General features: G+C 41.6%; 2 protein-coding genes across 2 annotated transcripts; both read right to left on the bottom strand.

Moving 5' to 3' along the window:
- Positions 1-766: 766 nt before the first annotated feature.
- Positions 767-4984, bottom strand: rnf14 (ring finger protein 14). Its single transcript, XM_084374062.1, has 9 exons — positions 4725-4984; positions 3890-4048; positions 3621-3751; positions 3309-3498; positions 2774-3156; positions 2458-2686; positions 1932-2104; positions 1105-1235; positions 767-1003 (listed from the first exon to the last, which is right to left on the bottom strand). Exons 2-9 carry the CDS (start codon positions 4038-4040, stop codon positions 940-942), a joined length of 1452 nt encoding a protein of 483 aa, XP_084230188.1. The 5' UTR covers positions 4041-4048; positions 4725-4984; the 3' UTR covers positions 767-939.
- Positions 4985-6366: 1382 nt separating this feature from the next.
- Positions 6367-20173, bottom strand: hspa4a (heat shock protein 4a). Its single transcript, XM_084373940.1, has 19 exons — positions 19869-20173; positions 17764-17821; positions 17499-17639; positions 16496-16618; positions 15429-15528; positions 14343-14476; positions 13677-13921; positions 13332-13408; positions 12724-12875; positions 12452-12558; positions 11595-11728; positions 11259-11440; positions 10498-10581; positions 8748-8900; positions 8271-8396; positions 8058-8165; positions 7768-7887; positions 7511-7672; positions 6367-7282 (listed from the first exon to the last, which is right to left on the bottom strand). Exons 1-19 carry the CDS (start codon positions 19973-19975, stop codon positions 7082-7084), a joined length of 2514 nt encoding a protein of 837 aa, XP_084230066.1. The 5' UTR covers positions 19976-20173; the 3' UTR covers positions 6367-7081.
- Between the last annotated feature and the right edge of the window lie 178 nt (positions 20174-20351).

Here is a 20351-nt window from a genome sequence, read left to right as displayed (position 1 = left end):
CAGACGATGCATGTGATTTCTAATTATGAAAAACAATCCCCACCACACAATCCTTCACAAAATCCTTCTTTTCAGCCCACCTCGACTTTTATTACATGATGTGAAAAGACAAACCTCTGTTAATAAAATCATCTCCAGAGAAAAAAAGAAAAAGAACATTTCCTAAAAGAGAGACCGGAAATTAAAATAAAATATCACAACTGAAACAAACGAAACCTAACTCATCTCCACGTTTGTCTTCATTGCTTAAATCCTCCATGAGTGGTGTGTGTGTGTGTGTAAAATAGTTAGATTGTGGCAAAAAGTTAGCTTTTGACACGTGAAAGAAAGCCAGAGGGGGGTCGACATTTCATTTTCAGAAGCAGGACACTTAACATGACAAATGCACAGTCCTTCTTTTCCCTGCAACTCTTCAGGGGTTCACTGTTGAAAGCTTATTGAAAAGCAAACATCTTGAAATTTACCTCAACCATCATCTCTTGATCGTTATAAGCGCGCGAGATGTCAAAACTCATCATTACAGCGATCCTTTCACCTGATCAACTGTATAACAAAGAGGAATTCAACTTTATCTTTCACCTTTCTGATTTAATGTCGAGTCCTATGAACTTGTAGGTTTCCTTGATGCTTATAACCAAAAGAGTGATTAAAAAAACAAAAAGAAATGACCTCCCTGTATTCATCTAAAACTGCTCTTACTCTTCCTGATCAAAATGTTATACCTGACATCTGTCATATATATATATGTTCAAAAATACGAACCATCTACACCCAGGCTTCGGCTGCTTTATACCAAAGATTCCTGACCATATTCAAAACAGAAACGATGGTACATGGTTGTAGTGGCACGGTCATGCTAACGCAGGCATGATGAGTGATGGTTATGTGAGATAAAGTGCATTCAAACGGAGCATACAGCGGTGAGGCACTGCGCTGGAGTCAGTCCTCCTCCTCGTCGCTCCAGAAGGCATCTTCTTCATCGAGATCCACACCTTGGAAGAGTCTGCGACGTGGGGGAAGGAAAGACGCATTTGAATCAGTACGTTTATAGATTAAAAAGTAAGCGTCAGTGAGGAAAAGGAAAGAGAAAAACGGATCACTCACTGGTTGTAACAGGGCGAATGAGGATTGTTAAAGTGGCTGTACGGGTTGACTTTGCTGAGCAGGCCCAGGCACAACCAACAGAAATATTGTCTACACGAGGTACAGGTCATCTTGTTACAGCCGTCCACTTTCTGGAGAGACACAGAGAGATGAGGCGTTAATAAAACAACCATTAGCATAGCAATAGCAACTGACATAAGCTGGGATTGGTCATATTGAGGGTTAATTTAAACCAAACCAGAGTATGTGATTGGCAGAACAATGTACAGATGAACCAAGGTGGTTTGGGTGAGTTTTATTTTGTTTTCTTTCAGGTTTGACTGACGTGTGATTTAGGACAATAAAATTACTATTTCTCAAATGGAGTCTGGTGGTAAGAGCGACAGCAGCTGTCTCTGGTTAAACAGAAATTGATTTTAATACTTAAAAAGATCTCTGTAGGGATCCTCTCCATAATACTGTCAGACATTGAATAACTATCTGAGCCTCTCGGTGGCAAAAACAAGCCCTTTAAGTGGACTCAACCAATCTCAGCCGGCAGCGAGCGACAACAGGCTTTCAATGTAATCCCTAATCCCTCACAAAGTCAAAGTGAGTCCACCAAAAGTGCTTGTTTTTGTCTCTATTTATCACTTAATACGATCCAGGTCGAACAATATGAATCATCTATACTGTCGACCAAACACAGTGTGCAGTCAGTTTTGTGTTAACCTGACGATTGTGTCTAAATCTCTGCAAAATGTTCGTGATTAAATAAACTCTCCACTTGTTTCATATACAAGTCAAAGCTTGTCGTGCTGCACTCTGACCAGCAGGGGGAGCCCGACCTGTATGTTAGTGCCACAGCGTGGGCAGCCTTTGCAGTTCTCATTGAGCCAGTCTCTGCTAAAGGACTCTTCCACTGCTTTCTGGATCACCCTCTTCCCAAAGCGTTGCTCCATGAACTTTTTCCCCTCAGTTGTGGCTGACAGGTACTCGTCTCTGAGGTTACGCAACTCATCTGCAGAACAAGACAGGAAACAGAGAGAAATATGAGGCACGAACTGAGTCTTTAAACATTTTTTGGGTAATATTTTACCAATACAGCATCAGAAAACAATTATTATTCATAATATCACTCCGAAAGAAGCTTTATGTGGGCTAAGTTTAGAAAAAAAACAAAGATCACAACTAAATAGTTAGTTTTAGTTTATTTCATGAGCAAATAAACTCCTCTGACGCTCAAAACGGTATCTCAAAAATGTAACTTAATCATCAGTGTAACCTTAAAGTATTTGGATGGCTGTTGATGGAGATTTGTCAAACACACAGACAAAACAGCATTAACAATGGCGGCATTTTACGTGACATTACCTGCATTGATTTTGCAGTTGGAGAGACCATGATAGCCCAGCTTGCACAGTGTGCAGAAAGCATACTGGCAGGCCGAGCAAATGCCCATGGTTGTGTCCGGCTCCACCATCACAGCGGTGCCGCAGGACTGCCGGGGACAGTAGACCACGTCGGCCATGAGGTCCAGACTGGACTGGAGCAACAAACGGTCGTAACGGGCAAACAGTTCTTCATTCACCAGCTGCTTCACCTGAGAAATGAAGACGCACGGAGGGAAAGGGGTTCGTTACAAGTGATGAGGTGGGGGAAAACACATCTTCTTAACCAACTCTCTTACCTGCAACGGTGTAGCTAGGGAGGTACATTTGGGCTCAGGGCAATTAAGGCACTGAACGTTGCCGTCCCGTATTTGGATCTGGAAGTATTCAGTCATGCAGGCCTTGCAGTAGACGTGCTGGCACTCGTTAAAGCAGAGGCAGTTGGAGCCCAGCTTCTCCGAAAAGCAGATCCCGCAGCAGAACACCTTGGCGTCAAACACCCTCTGCCGCTGCGCCTCGTCAAAGTCCAGGAGCTGAGGTAGGAGGTCGGCACGTGGGTCCATTATAAGAACAGCACGCGGGTCCAGTTGAGAAGACGAAGACAACTGCGTTTCAGACTTCTCCTTCTTCACTTCTCTTTTTTTCTCCTCTGTGTTCTCAGGATGACTTTCACACTGCAGAGCTGAACGGAAGTGAAAAAAACATTAGAAAGTTGTACTATTTATAGAAAATTAAGATATAATAAACCTTTTATAGATACATGCTGATATGGTTATTAGACAGGTACCTAAGCTTCTGCAGATGGATCCACACGAACAAACAATAATACCGTACCTGTGGCTGCAGGGTCGGTTTTCCTGCGCTCGCCACCTGCCTTACTTCCTCCCCTAATGACTTCAAGAGGAGACTGGATGCCGAGGAAGTCAAGAGCTTCCTCTTTGAGGAACTGGATCCATGTGAACAGAACCACGCAGCCTTGGTTCTCCTCCCACAGCTCGTCCAGGCGCCTGCACACAGAGCTCATCTGAGGAGGGAAAATGGAAAAGAACAAGAGGGATGAATGGTCAGGATTTTCTTTTTAGTGATACCGACGGCATCTTCATGTAGAATTAACGTAAGATTAACGTGAGCTAGCGTTCTTCTTACCTGTGCTCTGGTCATCCATTTAGAGCTGAGGGTGTAAATAGGCGAGGAGGTGGAGGGGTAGTCGGCAGGAAGCTCAAAGTTGAGCACCAAAGGAGGTAAGAAGCAGACATTATATTCAGTTTGCTTCTCTCCTGCAACAGACACAGGAAATTGCATTTTACAATGGGAGTGAGACTAAATGGGTATTTAGGGGGTTGACCAGGAGTAACTTCAAGAGATTTGTATACAACATAGAGCTGTTCATTTACAAGGCTTACTGACAGGTGTACCTTTGACAACAACTTTGAAATCAGCAGGGAGCTCCAGACAGAACTGGATCTCTCCCCCCTGTGCAGAGTCTGCCCGGTGAAACTCCTCCTCATCATAGATACTTGCTAAAGCAAGCAGCTCATCCTCCTGGGCTTCCTTGTCCTCAGACATTTACATTCCTACAATGACAACAACGAAAAGGGACATAAAACACATATGTAAAGCCAAACAAGCAAGCTACCAGACATCATACCTACTGATACAGCTATGGCTAATCACGTTTATCACCAGCTGCTGTCAATACTGACACAGAAAATCAGCGTTTGACAGTTTTACCTCCACTTCAGCGTATTAACTGTTTGATCTAATGTTAGTTAAACACTTTTAAAGAGGTACTGTTGTAACAGTAAGATAAAGCTACTTGATGTTATAACTTTGTTGTGACATAACATCAAGCTTTACCTTAGCTGACGCAAGGCTCAAAAGTTAGCACGCTAGCTAGGAGAAGTAAACTTTACCCACCACTAGACATGCTCGTTATTAATGACAATGTAGCTCATAGTCGCCTGGATAAATGTGGGTGTTGTTGTGTACGTAGGCAAGCTGGAAAACTTCACGCCAGGAGACATTTTAGCTAAGCCAGCGAACTGGGGAACTAGCTAGTTAGCAGTAGGGAAGCTAGCTAGCTAGCCATGTTAGCTAATGTAAACAGAGTGGCTATGGCTACAGAGGGAGCTCGGCCCTGACTTTTCCTCTGTGGCTGCTTTAAACCAGAACAATTCATCTGTACGTCTGAGGGAAACTATCACAACTACGATAACACAGTAATAACGTGGGAAATAACGCGTTTCTTACCTTGTCCGACCCCGAGCAGCACTAGTGACTCCTGCACTCTGACCGGTTCATGACTGGAGGCAATGTGGGCGGGACAGCGCCCCCTGCAGGCTGGTTAGTTAACAACTTCATTCAAACTGTGTCACATTTTTTAAACCTGCAGCAATTAATCGATTAGCGGTTCTGATAACCGATTAATAGGTTTGAGTTAGTACATTTACTCAAGTACTGCACTTAAGTACACTTTTGAGGTACTTGTACTTCACTTGAGTACTTCTATTTTTCATGCTGCATTGAATAGAATAGATATACTTTATTGATCCCAAGATGGGAAATTAAGGACCCAGTGCATTTTTCAATTAACTTTTTCAACACTCAGATTTAAAAAATGCTGAATATCAGATCTGATTTGTAAACTCATAGTTTACAGTATACAGATAAATATAAGGTGGAATTTACTCTTAATTGTACTTTTGATACTTGAGTACATTTAATCTCAGGTACTTTAAGACTTTAAGACTATTTTTATGGGTGACTTTCTCCTTTACCAAAGTAATATTCAATAAAGTTTACCATCATAGAAGAAAACCAGAAAAATGTCACGTTTGAGAAATTGGAACCAGTTAATTTTGGCCATTCTTGCTTGAAAAATTACTTTGAATTGTTACTGAAAAGTTTCCTTTCCAATTAGTGATTAATCAGCTTCAGCTGTATCAAGATGACCCTTTAAGCCAGCGAGCTAGGAAACTAGCTATTTAATAGTAGGGAAAGCATTCAAGCTAGCTAGCAATGTTAACAATTACTTTTAATTGTTCCCAAATATTTTTCTGTCCAATAATTGATTAATTGACTTCAGCTATATCATAGTGTTAAATTTACAATCAATTGTCCTCCTGGTCAAATTTACCAACTAGCCTAGGACTAGGAAACTAGCAAGTAAGCAATAGGGAAATCATTCAAGCTAGTTAGCAATGTTAACTATTGTAAACAGTGGCTATTACTTTGAATTGTTCCCAAATATTTCTCTGTCCAATTATTGATTATTTTAACTTCAGCTATATCATAGTGTGTCAAATTTACCAACTAGCCTATTGTACATTTGAACTAGCGAACTAAGAAACTAGCTTGTTTCGGGAAAGCATTCAAGCTTGTTAGCAATGTAAACTAGAGTAAACAGTCGCTATTACTTTTAATTATTCCTGAATATTTTTCTTTACTAACTACTAACATTTAAGCTAGTAAACTAGGAAAACTAGCTAGTTAAGCTTGCCAGCAATGTTAGCTAATGTAAACAGTGGCAGGTGCAGTGAGGACCTGCCTCGCAGGAACTATTTTATAGTTACCATATCTTTGCCAACAGGTGTCCTGGTGCTTCAGCAGGAGGAAATTCTTCTACGACTAATAAACTATTAAAAGGCCTTTTACAAGGTGAGTGTTTTCACACCCAAAATTAAAGTTAAGCCTCCATTCATTCTGTCTGAATGAATGATGGTTATTTGTCAATAAGCCATTTCTCACATCACAATTGTTTTTTGTTTGTCAAGATTTATTTTTTGCTTTTTTTTTTTTGGTGATGTGGCAGCAACAGCAGCACCCAGAAGGTGATTAGTTGGACCAGCATTCACACCGTTTAAGTAGAAAAAACAATACAAGGCTACCAGAGAACAACCAACGGACCATTGCTTTAGTATGAGAAAAAGCCATTGAAGCCAATGAAATCCTGCATGACAGTGACTTGTAGTATCTAGTTTCAACATACAGTACAGGTAAACTCAACAAAAAAACTCCTTCTCACCTTTTAAAACTTTAAACATTATAATCCAGCAGTTACAATTATTTGTAGTGGAAAAAAATGCACTATTTGTCATGTACAACTTGGAACAATCCGTGTTCGTTTACATGTGCCACTGTACCTACACCTTATTTAGACATACTGCATTATTATTTTATTTTTTTACATTTCCTGGATGTGCTACTAGTTTTCTTCTGCACATCCACTTTGCTTACAATTCCTCAAATCTGACATTCTTTAGCGTAAACACGCTCAGGAGACGCTGAACAAAACAATCGTTTAAACATAATTGCCGTCAAAGCAACACGGAGAAAAAGCAGTTTCCATCCCACAACTTTTATGTCATAAAGTAGTCCATTCACTATTAATATTATGCAATATTTTTTGTACTCATCAGAGAGAGAATGAGAAACGACATGCCGAAGAGGCTGACCGATGAACAGTATTGATTAGGGATGCTGCTGTTTGTCTTCGAGAGAGAGGCTACTGCGCCGTCGAGAACGACCTCAGACGAACGACAGAATCGGGGGGGGCGTGTAGCAGGACGAACGGAGGTGAAACTCAGGGGGGGCGACGGCTGCGACAGTTAGTCAATGTCCATTTCGGGGGGCTTGTTCTCTGCTGTTCCCTGTTCCTTGCCTGCAGGTGTGGCTTTGTCTGGGTTGGACTGCTGGTTCTCTGTTCCCTCCTGCCCGTTGACTGGCCCGTTCTCCGTCTTCTCCTCCTTAGGAGGCTCCACCTTGGGCTTGGGCTTGGACACCACAGGGTTACAGGCGATATAAAGCTCCTGAACAGGGGAAAAACAAAGCACTCGTTAGAGTGATCGCAGAAGAAGTTACTACTAAAGTTACGATTTCTACAACCAACCTGTACGATGAAGACTTGTTTTATTATTTTCCCAGAAAACTGCAGCTGACGTCTGCATTGTTCTGTTATCTGGTATTTATTTATTTATCTTTTTACATCCTCCAGTATCTCTACGGTCGTATATGCGCCTTAACTGCGCTCTCCGTACCTTAGTCTTGGCCTGGATCTCTTGAACTTTGACCACTGGATCCAGAGTGAGGTCCTGACTGTTCTGCTGGTTCATCTTGCTGTTCATCCAGACCATGGCGTCGTTCACCTGCTTGTCCACGCGAGTCACCTCCAGCTCATCCAGGTGACTGTACTGCTCATCCTGTTGGGGAGAAGCGCATGTTAGTTATAACACCTGCAACCACATTGACTGTAACACTTGGTAGGCCAACAAACTAGCTGTGTGTGTCAGGTCACCTTTGCCTTGTAAGCTTCAATGATCTTCATGTACAACTGGATCTGTCTGCCAAGCTCCTCAAATGCTTTGGGCCGCTCCTCAGATTCCATGTATCTCTCATGAATCGGCTGACCGAGTTGCTGTATAAAGAGACAACATCAGGTTTAGTCAGCCGGCCATCGAGCGAGGCAAAACATATATTGTTATATATATTGTACACCAGTCATCAAAGCTACAGAAGCTGTACAGGGAGAGTACCGCCATCTCATTTATAAACAACCGTCCCGTCACACGCTACGAGCCTGGTTACCTTCAGCTCAGCCAGTTTGTCGATGTAAACTTGTTTCTGTTGGTCCTCTCCGTCTTCATACAGCCAGTTCTCTGTGTCCTCCAGTTTTAATGAGAACGTGTCACGGTCCTGCATGTCGAACAAGAAGTGAGAATAAATTCGCAATTTATCAAAAACGCACTGAAAGTTGCGTCACATTTCCATCGACACGCCTCGAGTGCAATCTCTACTCACAGCTTCATTCACAAACTTCTCCAGGGCGCCGTGCAGTTTGTCCCTCATGTCGTACACGTACTCCTCGACGTTGTTCTTCGCGTCGTTCCTCTCCTTCTCTAGCTTATCCTGCATGATCATCTTACCCTGGAAGAAACGCAATGAAGGTGAATGTGGTGTGACACACGCGCAAAGTGAAGACAGGATAATCAAACCAGACAAGGATGGAGACATCGAAACAGGAAAACAAATGGATGCTCACATCCAAAGAACCTCCTGGGTATTAACAATGAGGATAACACCTTTACCAGAAGAAAAACCTTCATCAGATAAGCCATTATATTACAACCATTAATTATAAAGTGGCTGACAATAATTTCTCATCGTTTTAAATTGAAAGCAAGTGACACCAGGACCAGTAAGTCCAACAATAACATTGCTCAGACAAATACTCAGAGAGTGAGTGCCGGACATTCCTGGTGATTTTTAGAGCATTACCTCATTCTCCACAAACGTATTTAGTACGTCAGTGGACAGCTGCCACTGCAGACTGTTCTGGATGGGCAGCTCCACTGTCTTCGTTTTAACTTTGGGCTTCTTGGCCTGAGGGGGCTGGTCGGTCTTCTTCTCCTGCTTGGTGTCCTCCATCGTCTGAAAAACGAATACAGAAAGATTAGGCTTGTGTTATTCTAAAAAAGAGGCCCTTTACACTATAAAGGAGTGTCTGCTACAATAGGAATGTACTGCTATGACACATTAACTTATTATATTTGCGAAACATTCAAGTGCCGCACAAACAGCCCCTCCGCTGACCGGCTTTCTTGAACCCTCTAGCTGTGAGGCGACAGTGCTAACCACCGCACCGTCCTTTTATATACCGTTTAGATTCACATGGATTTATTTTACATTTATTTTCTTCTTGGTGGTGTTAGTGTTACCGATTCCCCTTGAACTCAACCAAACATGTCTTTTATTAAAATAAGTAGGTCACCAGATCCAGAAGTGATACTAAAAAGCCAAATCCCTCAAATGTTTAAATACAGTCAATCCTTTTAGTAATGTGGGTGTGGATGTGTGTGTGGAAATGCACAACAACCTTTCCCGAATGTTTATCATCCTGTGTCAAACATGATGTTAATATATACATTAGTACACTTAATGGTCACCTTAGTGCTGGGCGATATAGCTACAAATGATTTTTATTAGGGCTGTCAGATTTTTATAACACAGCAGCAGTAACGTTGTGGATGGCAGCAGAAACAAACCTCCTTGAGCAGAAATGGATAAAGAAAAAGTTCTTTTGAAAGGCAAGTTCAGCTTCAAAGCCCTGCCGGATGTTTCTCTCGACAAGAACACAATTATTTGCAATTACTGGCGATGTGAACCGAGTTACCACCGAAGTACATTGAGTCTCAAGCACACAGCTGGTGCAGAGAGCCAGAGGCAGACCACGCAGGATAGTTTGCAACGGAGACGCCTGAACAACTCGACATGAAACAAACTTTCAACAGCTATAGCTAAATGGTTGGCTACAGCTTGCAGGCTGACTAACATCGTTTAGCTAAAAGTGTAAAGTTGGACACTACATTGTGTTAGTGTTACTAAGGAATGTTACATTCAGGTCAATATGCCCATCTGTTGTTGCTTGTTGGGCTCTAGTTTGCCATGTCACCTTTGAGGTTACTCTGGAGAATATTCTGGACGGTCATTCTTTTGGATTCTTGCACTAATAAGAAACATACATTTGCATAAAGCAGCATGGGTCCACTCCCATGTTGATAAGAACTTTAAAAACTTTAACAGCTCTAGTTTTTATGTTCTGTGTCGAGGTCGTCTCAATGTAATGTTTTCAGTCCTTAACCTGAACATATTTTATGTTTCCCACATATCATTTGTGTTGGATCAATGGACTTTTGAGGATTGTTTGTATTGTTTAAATGTATACTATTACATTTACACCATTTCAATCTAATTGTTTTAACCTTTAATGCCTGTTTCAATGGCAGACGGGTGTTTTTTCGAACACTTGCCGAAGCCATTGGTTTCTCAACGATACTTAACGCTCTGGTTCTCGCACACTTAGGCGATATAGGGATGGGTCTTTGGAGCTTTTTTCCCCCGTCTACAATGGCATTACGTTTTGTTGAACTTGCCGATTTTTGCTCTCATAGACTTTGTAGTATGTATTTGTTGACACTGGAGAGGAGGATATATTAACATCACGCCCTATCGCCCAGCACAAGGTTACCTCCATCTCCTCAGCCTCTGATTTCTTGTCTCCGTTGTCTCCAGACTGATGTTTCTGATCCTCCTGGTCCACCTGCATTTTGTTCTGACACACAGTAACAAACGAAAAGACATAGTACATAATGCAAATCATATTGACATAACACATAATATTTTGTGCCTGGTTTTATCCGAACTCTTCCCAAAATTTCAACATTTGCGCCCCCAGTCAGACACCAAGGTTGAAACACTGATAGACTAAGTTTCTGTCTGAGGAAGATATGAAGTTATTTTCCCTCCGTTCAGGGGAGGCTCTACAACGCCCGCATGTTTTCAAGCTTTTCACAGGCACTATTTGATGCAGAGGATTTGTGTTTGAACACTAATTGCCCAGGTGTTGATAAAAGTGTCCGCCCTCTCCACAATTATGACGCATTATTTTGGGGGAAAAAGGCCAGAATGAATGCAAATCGATTCGACAGTTGGTTCTGGAGCGCAGATGGTGACTTGCAACCCAAAATAAAATGCCAAACAAATTACAAAGAGGCATTGGAGAGAAATAAATGCAGCCCATTGAAGGCGTCTTAAGCTTGTTAAGGCAGAACATCTAAATTCCAGAGTGATGAGATGAGCGACTATTAAAAAGCTAAGGTGTGGCTGAGCTGAGGCTGTCTGTGTGAAAAGGATCTGTGAGGTGAACCACAAAGCAAAGAGCACACACACACACACACACACACACCATGTCATTCTCTTTCACCCAGTGTAAATACACACAGTACACACCTCCTCCTCCTTCGCTGTCTGGTCTGTATCCATTGGCTCCTCTCCCTCCACCGTTTTCACGACCTCTATTAGCGAGGCGCCGGAGACACTGAACACCCCGTGAACGTTGACCCGGACTTTCACCTTGACCTTTGCACTCTCTCCAGATGCCTGAGGAACCACATTCTGGATCAGGAACTGGCCTGTAGAGCCGCAGGAAAGGGTCACAGTTTAGAACAGAAGTGAAAATATGTAATAAGTATAATAAGTATAACATTTTTTTTCTGTCAAAACAAACAAAAGAGGATTTATGCCATGCTTGTTACTGTCCGCTCATCTTTTCTGAACTTGCGGTACCTATAGAAGTGTTGGGGTAGGGCAGCTCCTTCGGGTTGTTGTAGTAAGCATCCAGGTTGAAGGACTCTTTCCGGAAGAAGGTCAAAACTTTGGAGAAAGGAGCTGCATGGTTCTTTGGGAAAACCTCACAATCACTGTGGAAAGTCAACAAGACACAACAAGTGAACAGACAGAATCTGAAAACTTAGATCAGGGTTTTGTAGTGATGTGTGGAAACTGTCTTCAGTTGCAAATATTTTACAGATGTGTATATATTAGTAAAAATGTGTTTGTTTTGTTCGTCCATGATTCGCCAACTTGCCCCTCGTTCTTCACAGTTGCACTTTATAGACTTCTTCATATAAAACTTTCTGTTTTCCTCTCCTGTCAATGTTCTGTTTTGTGTCTTGCACTAATACTTTAGTAAAATATGAATGCACCTGGCACTGATTTCAGATAACACACGCAGTAGAAACATACTTTGGGTGTGTGCAGCAGGTTTGGCAGAAAACCCTGCAGGTACAGGTGAATGCGTCTGGAAAGATAGTTGCAGCACAAAGGTGTGGTCCAGTCCCATGTAGACTTCTAACTTGTCTTAACTACAGGTTGCAAGAAGATTTTATATTGATAGTTGTTGACAATAAGCCTGCTTCTGGGTAGTTTCAGTTGTGTAACTACAGTATAAACACACTAAAATAACATAAGAGTAAGGGAAACATTAAACTAATGTGGCAATGGCTTCTAGACATTTAAATACAGTACAGACACATCCAATAACTCCTGAAAAACTAACTCCTGACAGTCCGTTGATAGCCACATCACCATCAACAATAGAGATTCAAGCATTAACTGGTATTTGATGCTGACAGAGATCGTACCTCAGCCCCTCCTCTGCAGCTGAGTTCCACTTTAGGGAGATGGAGTAGGGGACAACATCTGTGATGGAGAACTCTCTGACTTTAAATGCTGGTGACAAGATGGCACACTGAGGAGAAGAGGAGAAACATATACAGTTAGTGTAAGTTTTGTCTTGAGCTTTCTTATTCTGACCAACAGAGTTTCCAATCCCAGTGACAAAAGAAAAACATGATTTCATTTGGATATTTCTCCCACTGGACCAAAGTTGTTAGTCGTGACAGATGAACTTCACCTGCAGAGCGCAGCCTCTGGCCACGGCCTCGTCTGCATTCAGGGTGGTGCTCAGCTCTTTGCCAAAGAACTTGCTGATTCGCTCTTTAATGGCTGGGCTTCTGGAGGCCGCGCCCACAATCTCCACTGCGTAGATATCCTCTTTTTTCAGCTCTGGATACAGGAAGATGGAGATGAACATGACACAAAACAGGCTTGTGAAAGTGTACAGAATCACAGCTTCATTCAACTGTTGATAATAAAATGTTAAGCTTAAGCCACACGTGTGCTGACAGAAAAATTACATCCACAATACTTTTTCTCCAAAACTAAATCTTTTTGTGAACGCACATTACTCAACAACTCTTAACACGACAACTCCGATGTACCCAAATATATTTTCTTTTGATTATTTGCCATGTCATTGCTCAAAATGGTCTGGCAAGAGCAAGCAGAGATAGAGAGGAAGCAAAGAATGATTAAAGGGAGGCAAGAAGGCAGGCGTGCTGCCAGTGTCCGAAGGGAAGGCCCGTCTCAGCGAAAGCACATGACATGACTGAACCTTGTCTACATGAGCGTGCACATGCTGAAGGGGATAGTCCAGCTGCTATTAAAGTCAGATGTACTCACTGGTTTGTTCCATGACGCTGCGCAGGGGACCCTCGACTTTGGCCAGCAGCCCTGCACACATCTCCTCAAACTGGCCTCTGGGGACACATGGTCATAGATTATTAATAGACCCACACACACTCAGGAACAGTGTGGGGCAGGCAGATGGATGCTGGGTACCTCTCAGAGTCATTTTCTAATTATATCAACACAATTTATCATCTGACACTAGTCCACATAATCAATAAATAGGCTAGATAAGAAGCTTTATATTCACTAGTTCATCTTAAATGTTTCTTAAGTTTCACTTAATGATGTCTGTTACACATATTGTCGTTATCTTGATTTTTGAAGTCTGCATCGCACCTGTTAAGTTTACTGGAGACGTCAATGTCATTCATGAAGCACTCAATGTTGAGAGGCAGGTCGGAGGAGTTGGCACTCATCAGCTTCTTGAGCTTCTCGCACTCTTGGTAGAGTCGCACCAGCGCCCGGGGCTTGGACTTGACATCCAGCTTGTACTTCTTCCCGAACTCCTCGCAGAAGTAGTTGACCAGGATGTCGTCAAAGTCCTTCCCGCCAAGCTCGGGATCAAACGCTGTACCCAGGATCTGACAGCGGAGGAAGAGGAGAGGATAGATATTTGAAGTGATGGCAAAATACCAAACTACTGGATGAAAGTTTTATATCATCACATATCTATACATCTAGAACGGCTGAAGGTCCATCTATGAAATTCTTAAATTACTTTTTTTAATAAATCACTGTGTTTTTTGCCTTGTTCAGCCCACATACATGTGGCAAGAGCACTCCTAATAAACCAACACATTTAAAACAATTAACCGGCTTCATCCTTGACTGTACTGCCTCCCGTTCCGTCTATCTATACCCACATGAGAATAACAAACTACCAAAACTACTATTGGCAAAACTGACAAGCAAAACAATGCTGTGGCATCATAACCTGCCCTAAAACCATTCCTCTCCCTCAGTATTGCCTTTCAAAATGGGTACAAATTATTCATCACTCACCTTGAGCTTTCCTTTATTGAAGGCACAAACCGACACCTGGTAACCCGAGTGGCCCACGTCCACAAACACCACTATCCTGGGCTTCTCCTCTGGAGCTGGCAGGTCCTGTTTGTAGATGCCGTATGCCAGAGTCACTGCAACAAACAGGCAAAATCGGCATCAGCATACAAGTACAAGTTGAGAAATGTGTCTCTACCAAACTCTAAATGCTAGCAAATAACATGTAGACATAGCGTTATGACATTTGTTTTACTGTAACTGCTGTAGAAAGTTAAAAACTAAAACATTAAGGAGAGTTTCAGCATGTTTATGAAAATAAAAAGATAAATATGTCATGAAAAATCCATCTAGATGGAGAAGCCTATCTTTTTAAAAGGAGTTATTTGTAATAAATGGACAGAATTTAAAAGGTATCTCCAAAACTATAGGGAACAGCAAAAGTGCTTACCGCTGCTCACTATACTTGACTTGCTACTCTTTGCTGTAACTATCTTTGGCTGTAGGGACTAGCTGCTGTTAACAAGTAGGTCAATTAGCTGTGGAGCCAAGTGGCCCTATTAGCTGAGGGGAGTCTGTCTGCTAGTTGGGATGATGGGGTGTGTCACCACGGGCAACAGGGCCACCCACTGAACACAGCTCGACAGCAGACTGGGACTGAACACAGCCTCTGAGACTGACAGATGACAGTTTGATGACAGATTGATGCGGTATGGATGTGATTTATCACAGCTCTGACCAGGACTATGACTTCGGGGACGAGAAACACAGCAGGCAGAGACAGAAGAGGCATGAAGCGACGGAGAACCAATAGAGCCATGCAGCACAATTCCTGCCTGAAGGTATGAGGACTATCGGGCAATCAACTCTTGATCTTGCTGGTATTAATATGCTCACTTCAGTAGACATCTCTCTGACAGTACATAAATGACTTTGACATTACATCAACACTGTTCTTTCTTCATAATGTGAGTTCAGTTTTTTGATGTTTTAAACTAAAATGTCCCCATTAAATAATTAATTTGAAAATCTAAATGACGCTTCTCAGGACCAGAAACCAACGATCTGGTGATCTTTACATAAATGTACCTGCAGTGGTCTCATTCATTAATCGTAGACAGTTGAGGCCTGCGATCTGAGCTGCATCCATCACAGACCTTCTTTCTGCGTCGGTGAAATAGCTCGGGACCTGGGAGGGGAAAAATGCAATTTTAATACAAAACATAAACCAGTCTCAGTGAGTGAAGATATTAGTGTTGACCGTCTCGGAATGAGGGATTTAACTGGAACCAACACTAAGTAAGAAACAAACACACATACTATTACTGTAAGGCACTGAAAAGATGCCAACGATGTCTGAAATTAATTGGCTGCATCACGAGATGTCTGGATAACGTTACCGTGTCCGTTTCTCTGGATGCCAAAACAAAACATCTCCTTGTGGAAAAAGTTCAAGGGCTAAAATTAGCTATTGGCCACAGTGGTAATAACATTTTGTCCATCTGTAGAGCTGATGCAAAGTGTGGATTTAGGACCGGCGAAAGTAACAGCCTCTCTGTGTGAGATCTGTAACATTACATAACAGATGCTGCTGGTGAATTCATATACCAACCACAGCAAGAAACACACACACATCCCACTCTTCACCAACAACGTGCAAGGGAGGAAATAAAGCTTTCAGACAAGACATCTGGTGAAGTGTTCGGAGCAAAATGTCACATGAACAGGTGGTAATACATTTATACACCTGGGAGGCAGCTTTCTCCAGGCATATTTTCACCCCAAACTACTTAAAAATGCGAGAGGGTGACATGAGTAGCTTCCACTCAAAATATTAGGATGTAAATGCAAAGCCATATTGCATTTAAGTACAGAGAATGGCAGAAAGTACAGTAAGAAGAGTGCAGCCTAATGTCACCTCTTTTAAATAAGCTGTGTGCAAAGATCCAACAAGTAAATTAGCACCTCCGTAGACATTTAAAGCCCCCAAGAAAAGATATATTGCCACAAGAATAAGCCTAAAAGGCATCTAGTCAGACGTGGAAAAGCAGAAAACGAGTGCGCTGCACTGGCAAATCTTTTTTAGAAGTTTTATAGATTTTAAGACATCCTGCTGAGGGGGTGAGACCGCTGTAGACGTCTGCAGAGATGCTTACCGAGATGACACAATCCGCAACCGGTTTCTTCAGTGCACTTTCAGCAGTCTCCTTCAGTTTGGTCAGCAGCATGCCGGTGACCTGCTCGATGCTGAACACTTTTTCCTCCTCCATGTACATCACCTACAGTGGACAAGAATTAGGAAGATTTTTACTCTTCAGCCCGATTGTTTAAAAAGCTTTAAACAGCTATGAACAAGAAATGTTTTTCGTTAAAGATGGAAAAAGCCATGACAGTTTCATTGAAAGCATTAAAACTAACTGAAAGCTCACAAAACAGGTCCCCACGAAACCCTAACAACTTAGAAAGATAATGTTATAAAATATGTAAATACGCAATTGGGAAACGTTTCATGCGAGGGGTGATTTTGCAACAACAGGTCGATGCAACTGTCTTGGATTTGTCATTTCTTCTGCTAGCATTTGCCCCGAGGATTCACATTAATTATCTCCACAGGGACACATAAAAACACACCAGGCTGTGTGCTTGCAGCGTGCAAGAACACTGGGAATGTTTTGAGCCTTTACACAACTTACATTTTTCTTATTCAAGCATTTAGTCAACTGGGTCTGAGACTGGTGCTACGATTATTTCAACCACAGATTAATGCTATAAGAAAATAAATATGGCAAATTTAGACAGAGCTAGTAGAGGATAAAAGCAAACAGGACTGGACAGAGTGTGAAGATAATGTAGAAGAGCAATGATTCAGAGAAAAGAGCATTACATGAGGCCCTTCTTGGAGCACAGCAGGTAACAGAAGTGGAAGCAATATAGTCAAGAATAAGCTGTTCGCTTTCTCTCTGTTAAATTTCTTATGGCTGTCCCTTTTTATTCTTGATCGCCCTACTTCAGCATACAGTACCGCTATTAACTTAAGCCATACCTTGACTTTTTTTTTTCTTTTCCAGAAATCACTGCTTCTTTTCCTCCCTCTACTTAAGGTAACCTGTGTAGCTAATCTCTAATATAGCAGAAGCACAGTAAAATCCTCAGTCTTACTTTTATACCGGTGGATCCATTGGGCATCTGTGCCAGGTCGTACACCAAGTTAGACTTGGCTGACTGGATGTAGGGGTCTGCAAAAGCCTGGCCATGGAATCGCTTGAAGCCTTGTACTGTGTTCCGACAGTTGGTCACCACCTGGACATGATGAGGGAGGCAAAAAAGGACAAAATATAAAAGAATGATGTTAAAATAATGAAATAATTCCAGTGTTTTGCATTTAATAACAAGTGTGTTAGCAGGATGCCTGAACTGATTTTACCTGGCTCTTTGCAGCTGCTCCTATTGATCGATTTCGTGGACCGAATGATACAAATGACCTGCAAGACAGCAAAAGAAAATGTTAAGCTACGGCTTCACATTCTATGATGAGCAGGCAGTCTAATCTTCTTGTATAATCCACCTTTTGTTTTATACACCCAAAATCAAGACAGCTTTACGTGTCTGTTATCACACGGTCTTGCCTACACATGACTTGACATTTAAGAGCCTAACCCACATGAAACTGAACAGACATTTTACCATGTCTGCAGTGGCAACACATGCAGTTTGTTGTTGTGTGCTTACGTAAAATTAAGTGTGTAATATCATGAGGGTTTGGCCTTAGTGGTAGTAGTAGTAGCTTGTGTTTAAGTGAAATCTTCCACAATGTATAATAATGTACAGTATGTATGACAGATCATGAATTTATCAAATAAAGCTTTGCTGGAGCCTGGACTGTGGATGCACGCAGGATTTTTAAGACCCATCTCTTACTAATCGAACAGTACTGTATAAACACAGACTGAAGTGGATGGTCCACTTGTCATCGTCCTGTCAAACACAGATGTCAGAGCTACAGACGCCATCAACACACACGCCCAGTTGCTAATGTCAATGATGGGTCAGAGCAACATGTCTCTGGGAAAATTGGTCTCAGCAGGCACTCGACTACATATAGAAGTGAGTGGTAATTTGTAATATGCAGCGTTTTTTTGCATATTGTTAGTGAATGGCAGTACACAGAAACAAAAGACCATTGAGAGAAAACTCACAACACTCTTAGGGGTTATTTAACAAAATGGTTGACTAGTTTGAGGGCAGATTTTTATCACTCTATGATCAATAGAGAATTATTTGGATTAAACATCTTAAAATGTTCAAAAGTATGCCTATGACAAGATACCAGGGTCAATCTGATGTCTTAAATTGCATTTCTTGTATTATACCAAAAGCCAAAAGTATTCAGATGTAAAAATTAAATAAAATAAAAAAAATAAATAAAAAAAAAAATCAAGCCACTTCACTGTTTTGATTTAGGTTTTTTTTTTTTTGTTGTTGTTGTTTTTTTTTGTTTTAAAACACACATAATTATTTTAAAGATTATTTTATTGTTTTTGTCAAATAAATTACAATCTAGTATCTGACTGTCCATTAACTAATCTGATCAGTTAATCCAATTAGCATAAAGAGGCCTGTTTACATTATTATCAAGGACACCTCTTTAAAAAGGAATATTTTATAAAGATACAGTCTTTTACTAATTTATTGAAAGCATTCCTGTTTTTAAACACACTAACAAAGTCTCCTTAACATAACATGGAGACATGTCAACATCTGACCCTCACTGCCAAAAGGTCCCCTTGAAATTCATCAAGAAGATTTCTCATTAGATTTGGTCACAGGACGTACAACCAGTGTGGGTACAAAGTGTGCCGTGACAGCCAAATGAACAATGCTAGACCATTTAAAAACAACACCTTAAAGACAACATTTAAATAAAATAAATAAATACATTTTGGTTGCTTGTTAATATAAAAACAGACCACATCTTTTGGACAAGTCATTACAATTTTCTAGAATATTCCAACAAGCGGTTGGCTAGCTGGCTGTCGTCATCGTAGGCAAGGCGCTTGCTTTCCACACGGGGCACACCGGTTGGTTGGAGCTTTCGCCTTCAAGACGTGAACAGCAATTAGAACAGGGGGGAACACCGCCCGCCCGTGTTCGCCGGGCAACTAAAACCCGTTTTCAGCTCATACAGTACCGTTAATAAAAATCCATGAGCTGAGTTAGCCAGCTAGCTCAGTGGCTGGTGTTTGAAGAAAGCAATAATTAAAAAACTGCGTAAATTGAGGATAAATTCTAGATGGAGCCATGTTCGCCATGTGTACATTAAGGGACGTGTCACTAATGTATTCGCACTAAAAGGAAGATTGATTAGCCATCGCAACACAGAGATACAAGTTTAGCTAACGGTTGCTAGTCTGTAGAGCTGTGTTCACGTGCATTACCCCAACACCGGTGAAGACAACACATTATATCCCTCTCTGTCGTAGCCATTCCCTCACAAGTCGTATAAATAATGCCTGTACTTTAGGTACTTACGGTGTGCATCTGTCGCTGTACTCATTAGCGACTGTCTCGATTCCTCCGGCTCGGGCTACAGCTACATAGCAGCTTTGAAAGCCCAAGTCAAATCCCACCACTGACATCTTCAGCGATACGACTGTCTTCCTCTGGCTATAACCTTATCTACGGGTGAATATATAGAAAAATAAAAGTAAGGTCCAGCTACAGGTTAAAAGGGGATGTAAAAGTCGGGGGAAGTAGTTGTGTTGCGCTGTGTTAAGTAGGGCTACTTCTAGTCATAATCCACACCGCTGACTATTACCGGTGTCTCTGATCGCTACTGTCCGGCTGCAAATATCGCGAGATTTACACAGTTCTGGATATCTCTGGACCTTTCTATAACCATGTGAAAGACTGTTCTCCAATATTCGGGAGAAATTTCTTGAGATGCCTGACTATTGCCAGATAATACTGGTGGTTTCGATTACTGTGGACGCAAACTGCATAAATAAATCAACG

Source organism: Pagrus pagrus (assembly GCF_965226575.1).
Source record: "Pagrus pagrus genome assembly, chromosome: 14".
Classification (NCBI taxonomy): domain Eukaryota; kingdom Metazoa; phylum Chordata; class Actinopteri; order Spariformes; family Sparidae; genus Pagrus; species Pagrus pagrus.
This window is presented reverse-complemented; position numbering and strand designations above follow the sequence as displayed.

Excerpts from the sequence above, each read along its gene's own strand:
- hspa4a (XM_084373940.1), bottom strand. The coding sequence starts at position 19,975 with ATGTCAGTGGTGGGATTTGACTTGGGCTTTCAAAGCTGCTATGTAGCT. Across the intron at positions 14,477-15,428 it reads AATGAATGAGACCACTGCAG|TGACTCTGGCATACGGCATC; the intron begins GTACATTTATGT and ends TGTTTGTTGCAG. Across the intron at positions 13,922-14,342 it reads TCAATAAAGGAAAGCTCAAG|ATCCTGGGTACAGCGTTTGA; the intron begins GTGAGTGATGAA and ends CTCCGCTGTCAG.
- rnf14 (XM_084374062.1), bottom strand. The coding sequence starts at position 4,040 with ATGTCTGAGGACAAGGAAGCCCAGGAGGATGAGCTGCTTGCTTTAGCA. Across the intron at positions 3,499-3,620 it reads AATGGATGACCAGAGCACAG|ATGAGCTCTGTGTGCAGGCG; the intron begins GTAAGAAGAACG and ends TTCCCTCCTCAG. Across the intron at positions 2,105-2,457 it reads CAACTGCAAAATCAATGCAG|ATGAGTTGCGTAACCTCAGA; the intron begins GTAATGTCACGT and ends CTTGTTCTGCAG.